The 11,489-nt window shown below is 40.4% G+C and overlaps 1 protein-coding gene across 13 annotated transcripts in view; it reads left to right on the forward strand.

Annotated features, from left to right (window-relative positions):
- Window positions 1-8,379, forward strand: part of hycc2 (hyccin PI4KA lipid kinase complex subunit 2) — a 39,589-nt gene extending 31,210 nt beyond the window's left edge. For 11 of the 13 annotated variants that reach the window (XM_052564612.1, XM_052564623.1, XM_052564620.1 and 8 more), the window contains one exon: window positions 5,258-8,379. In XM_052564612.1, the coding sequence (XP_052420572.1) occupies window positions 5,258-5,568 (311 nt within the window). In that variant the 3' untranslated portion in view covers window positions 5,569-8,379. The remainder of the gene's footprint in view (window positions 1-5,257) is intronic. The other 2 variants (XM_052564622.1, XM_052564624.1) reach the window with 1 other exon arrangement.
- Window positions 8,380-11,489: the final 3,110 nt, after the last annotated feature.

The raw sequence follows: 11,489 nt of genomic DNA on the forward strand, positions 1-11,489 counted from the left end.
ATATATTTTTACAAAAGTTACCTACTGCAGCTTTAATAAGTTTAATCATTTATAGTTTCTAGTTGTATATTTTATTATGTAATATTTAACCTCAGATCATAACAAAAGTATACATAGCATGCCAAACGAAGATCTTTACCTAATATGATTTCAAACTGAAAAAGCTTTTCATGCGGTGTACGCTTCACAGAACGGTAAATGTATATTCCCCCTTCACGTGTTAAACATGAATCATGCATGGACAGATTGCAAAGTTTATTAAAGTTAGTGATCTGACTATACAAGGTTTGAGCAATAGTTTTAGTGATGCCTTCCATGTAGACACTTTATTCCACATTTTGATGGTTTTAAGTCTATTATGCTTATTAGAAGCCACTGCAACCACTGTGCCTGTTTTTCCTCACCCTGACACATCATCACAACAGCATCAGATCTTTTGGGGTCAGATGAAGCTCAGTGTGTTGCTCTTGCATATGATCTGAGAGGCAATCTAAGCTTGCATCATCTGTCCATGTGCTGCTGAGTGTGACGGAGCATGTGCCAGTGATGCTCTCGTGTCTGTTCTTTCACTGTTTGTGTTTTGGGTGCTTTACAGCGCACTCTTCTCATGCTGTTCACCCTGACACTAAGAAGCACATTTCCCCTGCTGTGTTACATCCCAGATTGTTTTGACTTCTCTAGTGATGCCGAGCTCAGCCTCACCGTCCTCCCCGGCCGACACGCCCCACAGGACCCAGCGGCCAATCACGAGCCAGGAGGGAGGGGCTCTCTCACAGTCACACATGAGGGTAGGCAGGGGGTGGAGGCAGGTCAGAGGCGGGCGTTCCCCTCAGAATCACCCGGTGGCCTCAGCTCTTCTGGGAATGCACCTCCCCAAACCCCTGCGAGTCACGCTGACCCTGGTGTGACGCACACGAGTAAAGTGCGAGGACATTACTGAGAATCCTGATGTAAACACCAGTGAAAGTCATTCATTCTCACTGTCGAAAAGCTTCTTACAGAACTGCTTCTGTTGACTTACATTACTGAAATCAAATCCCAGCTCATCGCAGACACGCTTGTGATGGTTTCTCGGTCACTTCCTAAATCCCTTTTATGCAGACATTAATAATTCTCTTGCATTAATTTACATAGTGTTATGCACTAATTATCAGTCCTCTGATAAAGAAACAAAAAAAGATGTAAGAGATGATTTCAGTAGTTGATGGGACATTGTTTCTAGAAGTGTAAATAGTACAATAATACCAACAATTACTGATGTTGCAGTTCTCTGTAACAATTTCATTACCAAAGATAAAAAATAAGAGCTTTTGCATATTCATTTTTAACAGTTTACTTTAAATATTTTTCTGCTTTTAATATTTGCAAATAATTAATAAAACAGTTGCATGCAAGTAATTTTCAACTAACAATTATAAGTTAAGAAGATGCAATAGTCAGTTATAAAGAACAAAGATCTCGCATTACCAGCGATAAACATAAAGTGCTTTCAGTGTCAAAGTTGTCCAAAGCGACTTTTTGTGCTACAAACCAGCATGTTTATGATTACAATAATGGACTAAAATAATATTCATTTACATTTAATCATTTAGCACACACTTTTTCCCCAGGTGACCTTCAAATAAGGGCAATAGAAGCAATATGATAGTAAATATGATAAAGAGGATCACAAATAGCAGTTTGCAACATTAAGCAGCATTAGAGACATAACTAAAATGACTGAAATCATATAACACTGAAAGCCTTGCACATTCAGGGTTAAATCTGCAGCGTTTGCCATTACAGTAAAAATAAGTGGATTGACAGGGGCTCATTCTGTAGACTCGTTCACATTAATGCCCGGATCTGTTTTGACATTAGATATCTCATCCTGTCTGTCAACAGTCTTTTAAGACATTGGCATACAGGGAGAGTACTGATTGTACCTATATTTATATTATATTCATGTATTCAGCTGCCTTATTAATGTTTTCAAATGGCATTTGGAAGGGAGAACACTGAACTGCTACTAATGTAACATTTTGCAAGCAAAGAGAGTAGTAGAGTCATGAGTCAGGCAAAATATAAAATCCACCCTACAATGATAGAAATCCACCCAGTGTTTATTATCTCTATTTTAAAATCCCCTTTCTTAGATCAGGCTGTTCTGTCAGAAGGACTAGCCTCCTGCCGTGATAGTTGATCTTACCTCAGACCTGTCCTAGTGAGCTGCCATCGGTCTGCCATTGTGTCGACTCCAGAGCAGGGGAAGACAACAATGTTCCCAATTAAGCGATTGAGGTGTTTTGTTGTTGGATGGGTTAAGATGAATATAGCAGTCATCATTTACTCCCGACATCTGAGCTGCTGAAAACACAGAGGAATACCGTTTCTTTTCATTTTTGAAGGAAATGGGCCGATCCCCAATCTGCATAAATCCGTGATCCAGATTCCTCTTCAGAAGAAGAAGAAGGGATTTTTATGAAACTTTGCAAATCATCTTTCCTAATAATTTTTTCATGACTCTGTCGAAGGGACCACCTCGTTGTCCTCCTTACTCAAGAGATTGTCTTCTTTTTGTTCCATTCCTCCAGAGCGGGAACAGAGCGAGAAGCCTTCTCTGCAGTGTGCAGGACCCATCGTGAAATATTTGGCAGAAACGTCCACGCTCCCAGATAGTGTAGTAAGAGAATAAGTCTCTCGAGACTCACCTCTGGTGTAATTGGAGCGGCTGCTCTAGAGAACTCCTTCCAAAGCCGAAACGTTTCCTGCTGGATGCTGAGAGATGTGCTCGCTGAAGCCCCGGGGGTGGCAGGGCTCACAGACTGATCTCCTGACGGCACTGGGGATAGATGGGCACCGTATGATGAGGTGTACACCACTGTCTCCCAGAGGAGCCTGCCTCTGAGTCCCTGAGCCACATACATCAGGGCTTCTTGAGCCAGTCCTGGTGTGCAGGCAGCAGCTTTGACCATTAAAAACGCTCGTCTAACTTGCTTTTTGACAGCTCCGTCTGCTCCTCGCAAGTTTCACCTCCACTAGCTCCTCATACTGAGAGGTGATGAGTCTCATCAACAGCTTCAACATCAACCTTCTTGGAGGATGATAGCCAAAGCGTTGAGCCTCTCCCTGGGGGAAGAAACCGTGGAGCATTCTTCCAAACCCTGGGAAGGGTGCGCTGGATCTGGTAACAGAGGAAGAAGAAAGGAACTCGCCCTTCTCCATTACCTTCACCAGATCCATCTGTGATCCGCACAACTGCCACCACAAAAATACACTCAGTTGAAGCAGGACTTGATCCGTGGGGAATACTGGTGAGAGCTCCCTTCTCGAAGACAACCCTCTGGAAGTGAAGCGTTCACACCGAGAGCCTCTCACAATGACGGCAGACTGTGTGTATCCCCACCCGTAATGTAGCACAGGCAGGGGAACACACTCTAAACACACACAGAGCGCTGTGTCCACTGCTGTCCCGGTGTCTGCGTCGCCCTGTCCGTATCATCTCTCGCCCATCTGTTGCACTGATTACACATGTGATTCAGAGCGCGTCATGTTGAATGTGTTCCCACAGCATTCAGACGCAGATCGAGTTCCTGAAGGGGAACTATGTTTGTCTTCAGTGAGCTCTTGTGGACCCTAACCATCGGCGTCTTATTCAAGAAGATTCTTTGGTGCTTCTGGATTTACACAACTGTAAAAACAGTTACCCCAGGTTTACACAAGCGTTCAGTGTGATTGGTCGCACTCATCCACGCTGACAGTGCCGTCCAGATGATTCGAATCATGATCTTCATACAGAAGTGCATGGCTTTGGCTTCTTACTTTCAAACACGTTTGTTTTATTTTCCTAATGTTTGAACATGTCATACAACAAAAACAGGAATTAACAAAATTAATAAATGAATGCTAAGGATTTCCATTTCCTGTAAAACTCCTCACCTTTAAAGCAACAGAAACCAAACTGGCTGTGTTCCCTGAGAACAGCAGGAAGGGATCCTCTAATACATCACATGCTCCATTTGGTGAGGCACATGTGAAGTGCATTACGCCACTGCTGGACTGGTCAGCTGTGTGATACATGTCCAGCGCTCCCTCAAGAGCTTTTTGAATTCCCCATGCACACATTGTGTGTCTGATGTTGCATGGCAGCTGTTGATGAGTGTAATCGTGTGTGCATGTCTCCATCCTCCCCTTTGCAGCTCACACGCCTGAACAACTCTACAACAAAGTGTGTGTGTGTGTGTGTGTGTGTGTGTGAGTGTGTGTGTGAAAGCTCAGTCTGATTGTCAACACATGGATTTCTTCATGTTCTCTATTTTGTTCATCTAACATGTTCATATATTGGTACTTTAACCGAGTACAGTGAGGCATCCCTCAGTTCCACTTCTAATAGTTTTCAGATGAAAGAGTTGTTAGTAAATGGGAATCACAGCATGACAGTGTTGAACACAACATCAAGCACAAATGCTCCATTTTCTCAGAAAAAGCATAAATCAATTTGGGAAAAGCACTGGAGGAATTCTATGTTGTCAACAGGTCTTCATCAGGGCTAAGAGGTTGCAGGTGTAAATGGAAATAACCAATGCAAAAATGTGTGCACTGTATATTTATTAAAACTATATGTGGGTTTGTAAACATACCTGTATGTTTAACTCTATAAAAATATTTGGCTATTTGTTTAATTTTGTGATGGGTGGATGATTTTTATCCCATGTTCACCTGCAACCTCTGTAGCCGGAGTGATGGCCTGTGTGCGGAAACACGTGAGGAGAATAAAATTCCTTCTTTAATTATGTTCTTTGTTCGTTCTGACCAATTCCAAAGACTTTTGAAATGCAGCAGGACTTGTTTGTAATAGTTTTATACTGCTTGTTTATGGTCAGTTTTTGAAATAAATTCCTGTGAAATTCTAAAGAAAATATACATTTATTTAAAATTATTTCTTTTCTTTTCTTTTTCTTTTTTTACAAATGCATGCAAACCATTAAATTAAAACCAATAATTAACTGAAAACAACGGAGGACCCTGCATGTCGAAAAGTGACGATAAAAGGATTCCTGTGTGTCCAAAAAAGCGACTCCAAAGGGTCCTGACCAAGCATCAATATGTGACAAGTTGGGAGTGAGAATGTGTTGTTACTTCCTCTGCAACTTCATTCACTTCCTGTCTGCAATGTTGAAAAGTTTTCATGAGACTCTTGTAACATATGGAGACAAAGGGCTTTCAGAAAGCGATATGATCTCTTGAATTCACTCTGTGTCATATGTTCTCTGTGTAGTAGATGCAGAGCAGCTGAGCAGGGAGGAGGACTCCTCTGGCCTGAACGATGCAGATGAGGGCTTCTCATCCGGTGCGTCCAGCAGCAGCCAGCCCAGCGGTGTGCGCGGGAGGAAGAGCCGGCCGTCCGCTCGCAGGACCTCCAGCACCTCTCTGGACTGCAGGCCGGGACAGCGCTCCGGTGCCGAGGCGCGCAGATACTCCATCCTCAGCCTGCAGGAGCAGCATCTGCCAGAGGAGACGGAGCTGCTCTCTCCTGGAAAACAGAGCAGATCACCCAGCTTCAGCATGCAAATTATCTCACAGGTCTAGAACCGGCAGCCTCCTTCTAGACAGAAGAATTGTACCCCAAAAGCAGGAACTCTCGTTACTTACTCGTGTCATTTCATCCCTGTATTTTTCTCATGAAACATAAAAGCGGTCCAAACTAGGAAGGTGGACGGTGATTCATACTGCCACTCAGTGAACACCGTACCAACTTCACTACAGTCAGTATTACTTTTACTTCCCTTTCTACAGTCAGTCTGTTAAAGAAGTGAAATGTAAGCAGTTATTTTCAACTCTTAACTCGTACTCTAACTTTATTTATAAAGCACCTAATAAAACAACTAAGCATAACCACAGCGACAATACCTCAGCAGGGATGGCCTGCTTTTGTGATAATTGTCACAAAAACACTGGAAAACTGTTCCAAAGCCTTGTTGCAGCTACCAAAAAACAGAACTTTAATTTTGATCGAGGAATATGTAGGAGACTTTGCCCATTAGATCGTAAAGATCTCTTTGACACTTGAACATGACAAAGATCAGAGATGTATGGAGGGGCTTTATCATGCAGGATTTAAAAACACAAATCTTAAAATTAATTCTATAAAATACTGGTAACCAATGCAACGATCTCGAAACATGGTTATTGTAGTCATACCTCCGAGTACCTTCAAATATTTAGTTTGAGTACCGTAATAAAGTGAGTTGCAGTAATCGAATCGAGAAAAAATAAAAACATGAATAAGCTTCTCCAAGTCTATACGTGCTAAGAAAGGCTTGATCTTAAGAATCATTCTTAATTGGTAGAAGCTAACTTTGAAAACACAACTTGTTTGAGAGTTCATTTTGAAGCACTGTCATAGATCAAACCCATATTTTTACTTGATGGTTTTTAAAAGGACGTAATGTTCCCTAGTTAACTCCAGCTGTATCATTCATTTCAGAGGGACCAAATATAATGATCTCTGTTTTTGCTTCATTAAGACTCAAAAAGTTAGCAGATATCCAAGACTTCACCTCATCTACACAGGCCAACAGACGCCCCAAGGCACTGGAAGAATTTGGGTTTAAAGACAAATACAACTGAGCTTCATCAGCATAATAATGAAACAACCATAATGAAACACCATATTTATCCAAAATCAATCCTAACGTAGCATATACAGAGAAAAGAAAAAGGTGCTAAAATAGAGCCTTGCAGAACACCACAAGAAATGGGGGCCAGTTATTCACTTAAATCTTTTGATCTAAAAATTTTTTATCAAAAATCGGAGAAAATGGTGTTTAATCGATGACTACATCCAGATCACATTCAATACCAAGTTCACTTTAGGTGGTTTTGATTTATATGCTGATTGATAATGGTTAAAAATGTTATACACCACACTACTGTATAACAGTGAAAACACAGAGTGCTGGAAAACTTAATCAATGGTGTGGAAAGAGCTGAAAGCATGACCATGCGAAACAGAATGTGATCAGTCAGCAATGCTTAAATGTCTGTGTTTCTCCTACAGGGCTGCTGTCTGACTCTGAATAGTGCGCTGGTAGTATAGAATGATCTATGGGTGCTCTCTGGAAAGGAAAGAGAGGAAAAAATGTATACAGGACTGAAATGACACGAGAGTAAATAATGATTGTTGGATGAACTAATCTCTTGAAAGTTGAAGTGACAGCTGGCCTGGCAGTGATCTAACAGTCTCTCTCAGACCAAATCTGAGCTGGACCGACATGTCAGAATCAGATATTATGAATTTTCTGATGACAGTCAGCAATAATTCATCCCAAGTCCTCCAGAAGATTTGAATTCGTAACTGCGGTGTCTAATGCAGCCCTCTGATTTGGATCAGCTTTCACATAAATACTTGTTTTTATGGCAATGTTTTGAAGTTTTTCATGGTTATGTTCTTAAGATTATTCTGACTGAAATTATCAGAAGCCCTAATGACTCTGAACTTGGCACACTCTCTGAGAAAGGGACAGTTAACATATACATTTATATATTTATGTGATATACATGTGTGTGAATAATCTAAAAGACAATTCTGTCAGAAGACAACATGCTGTAGATGTGAAGAGTAGTGCTGTATTTTGCAGACACTTTAATCCAAAGTCATCCTTGAGAAGTTTCACTGCTGCTCGTGGTGTAGAGGGCTGTGAATGGGATGAGCATTTATCGGCCGTCAGCCTCACAATATCACATCAGTGTCCATAGAGCTGGCCTGCAGGTCAGGCTGTGCTTAGCCTGAGCTTTACTGACATGGAACAGACAGGGTGATTTTCCCAAGCCAAACTCAATGTCAGCGATCAGACATGACTTTAGTGATCTAATAGATGGTCACAAAAGCCTGTAATATGTTTAAAAAACAGCAGTGTGTCAGTGTGTTTTGTCCAGCCCGAATCCAAGGCTCACAAGCAGATATACAGTAAATACAAAACAACAAACCACCCTATGGAGACCAACAGAAGCTATCATGTGCTGTTGTTGTGTTGTCATGTGAATTATACCTGCTGTATTTGTTTGCGGACTATCTTTGGTCATAATGTGACATTAGTGTGTGTGTGTGTGTGTCTGTCTGTTAGTGTTCCAAGTATTTCAGTACTAAAGTGGATCTGTCCATTCCACCCATTATAGTCAGGGATGTTTTTCTCTGATTTTGCTTTGTTTCTTTTTTAAATGCACACAGATGTAAAGTGTCTGTTAATGTCGTTCTGTCTCATTTTGATATGTCTCCGCTATGTAGAGGGGTTGTGTGATCAAAGCTCCAGAAGAGATCCTGGACTGACCACTGAACTGCCTCTGCTGAAAAAAAGATAATGTGAGATTATACTGTGAATAAAAGTGTTTAGTCACGTACCAGTGAGCGTGAGCGTGATTGTGTTTAAATTGGAAATAATACTCACTATCTGTACTTGTATTTGCCATTATTGCAAACAATTGCACTACAATATTTGAGAACTGATCTGAAGCTCAAACTTACTACACCTTGATTTCCTACATGTACATTTATTAACTTATGCCGAGTTTACACTGCACGATTTTAGCCCTGACAAACCATTTTCTCTGCTTCACAACACCATTCATTCATACATTCACTTTATTTATAGAGCACTTTACAACTACACTGCAGATCAAAGTGCTGTACAATCAAAAAACACTTCATTAAAACACACAACTTTAAAACAAGACACAACCTATCAGCAACAAAAACTAGCCCACCCTCTCAAATGCTAAAGATAAGAAGTAGTTTTTTACTTCAATTTTAAAAGCATTTAAAGAGGTGACCTTTCTTAGTTTCTGAGGAAGTCTATTCCAGAGCCTTGGTCCCGCAACAGCAAAGGCCTGATCCCTTTTAACTTTAAATGAGTACGAGGGACAGTCAGCAATAACTTATTATTAGATCTTAGAGATCTAGGTGCTTGACGAACAGCAGTGAGCTTAGACACATAAGCAGGGGCCAACCCATGCACTTCTTTAAAAACATAGACCAGAGTTTTATATTTTATCCTGTAGTTCACTGGTAGCCTCTTTAGAGAAACTAAAATAGAAGAGATGACTTTTCTTAGCACCAACTAGCAGCCTAGCTGCTGCATTCTGAACTAATTGCAAGCGTGAAATAGTGGTCTGGCAGGACTCCACATACAACACATTGCAATAGTACAGACGAGACAAAACAAAGGCATTAATAACCTTCCCTAAATCTTTTCTTGACAGAATATGCTTTAGTCGAGCAGTAGATATAATCTGGAAAAAAACAACTCTTTACTACAGCATTAATCTGCTTGTCAAATTTCAGCTCTGGGTCAAATACCACACCTAAGTTCCTTATTTGGTCATGGCCAGACCATAATCCAAAATATGTGGAACTATCTAAACATACTCTGTCAGGGCCAAAAAAAACATAATCTCATCTTTACTCTGGTTCAACTGAAGCAGATTATGAGTCTTCCAGCACTTAACGTCCTCTAGACATGCAAATAACAAATAACTATTATTCTCTCCCACTCTTATAGACAAATAGATCTGTGTATCGTCCACATACAAATGGTAAGACATGCTGTATTTTTAAAAACAATTGAACCCAGGGGCAACATATACATGGAAATTAAAATAGGGCCAATAACAGAATCCTGAGGGACCCCACAAGTTACAGGCACTGCCGTTGAAAAAAAAGTTACCATACTTTATAGAAAATTATCTATTTGACGCATAATTCCAATTAAATGGGATAACCGCTTTATCAGAATCACCTGATCTATTGTTTCAGAAGCTGTACCACACACATTGCTACAGAGAGAAATCTAACACAAGATGTCAAGAGCCCAACTAATGCAAACACTGATATCCATGATGGTGGCCTCATTTTAACCAATAAAACATCAACATCTGATCCTCTGTAATTCTCAATAACAGCAGTTGCTCATCACTAATGCACAATCATCATTTATTTAGTCACTTAATTATCTCATTAACTTTAACTCTTTAAAGGCTTGGGATTTGACTTGAGACTTGCTTGTGACTTGGAAAGGAATGACTTGGTCTGAGTTCATCAGTGGAATAAACATATGGCAGGACTTTTACTTTCTGACCCCTAGACTACCCACCTCTGGCTTGAAGTTTCCTGAGATGTTTCAAGTTGACATGTTGCAAGCTTAATTCAACATCACAACTGATAGATGTATGGAATACATCTGATACTCAAATCATTATTTTTTGATGTCACTAAAGGGAAATAACCTAATTTATCAATGAAGTCATGTAAATGCAGCTTACTTGCATCGTCAGGTAACATTGTCAGGTAACTTGACTGTCAAGTCAAGTCACCTTTATTTATGTAGTGCTTTACAAGCCAGAGGCGACAGCGGCAAGGAACCGAAACTCCATCGGTGACAGAATGGAGAAAAAAACCTTGGGAGAAACCAGGCTCAGTTGGGGCCAGTTCTCCTCTGACCAGACGAAACCAGTAGTTCAATTCCAGACTGCAGCAAAGTCAGATTGTGCAGAAGAATCATCTGTTTCCTGTGGTCTTGTCCCAGTGGCCATCTAATAGACTCTCTGGGGCTCATTTAGATGCCATTCTTCTAATGATGTAGCAAGTACATCAGGTTTTATGGGAAGTGTTCCCGGTTCCGGTTAAGCTAATTAATGCAGCCTAAAAATCCTTTAACGGATTTGGATATTAAAAGCGTATTAGTGTGTTATGTGTAAGCCAGGTTAAAGAGATAAGTCTTTAATCTATATTTAAACAGATCAGGAGGCAGACACACTCTGTCAGTGTTAGATTATTCAAGAGTTTGGGAGCTAAATAAAAGAAAAAGATCTGCTGACACAGGTGATTTTGATATTATAGATATTATTAAATTGCCAGAATTTTGATAACACAGCATAATTACCAAGACTTTAAAATCCATACAATATTTGATAGGGAGCCAGTGTAGTGTTGACAGGACCGGGCTAATATGGTCATACTTCCTGTTTCTAGTAAGAACTTTAGATGCTACATTTTGGACTAAGTGGAATTTGTTTATTAAGCGTGCAGAACAACCACCAAATAAAGCTTTACAGTAATCTAACCTTGAGGTCATAACTCATAACTGCATAGATTAACATTTCTGCATTTGACATTGAGAGCATAGGTCATAATTTAGATGTATTTTTGAGATGGAAAAATCCAGTTTTACAAATGATAGAAACAAGGCTTTCTAAGGAAAGATTGCGATCAAAGAGCACATCTAGGTTCCTAACTGAAGACAGAAGAAAATATGGGGGACTACCTGTAAAACGTGATTGATTTATGGCCCCCCACCCTCCCGTCCCTTATGAATTATGATCCCAGGTGTCAAATTGACATGTCTGACATCCTGTTCCTGTTTCCTTGATGTTTTTTGAACCGAGGTGTCAAATTGAGAACCTCTAGCATCCTGTTCCTTGATGTTTTATTGCAGCGGCCATTTTGCGATCAGGAT

This window comes from Carassius gibelio, chromosome B9 (genome assembly GCF_023724105.1).
Source record: "Carassius gibelio isolate Cgi1373 ecotype wild population from Czech Republic chromosome B9, carGib1.2-hapl.c, whole genome shotgun sequence".
Lineage (NCBI taxonomy): Eukaryota > Metazoa > Chordata > Actinopteri > Cypriniformes > Cyprinidae > Carassius > Carassius gibelio.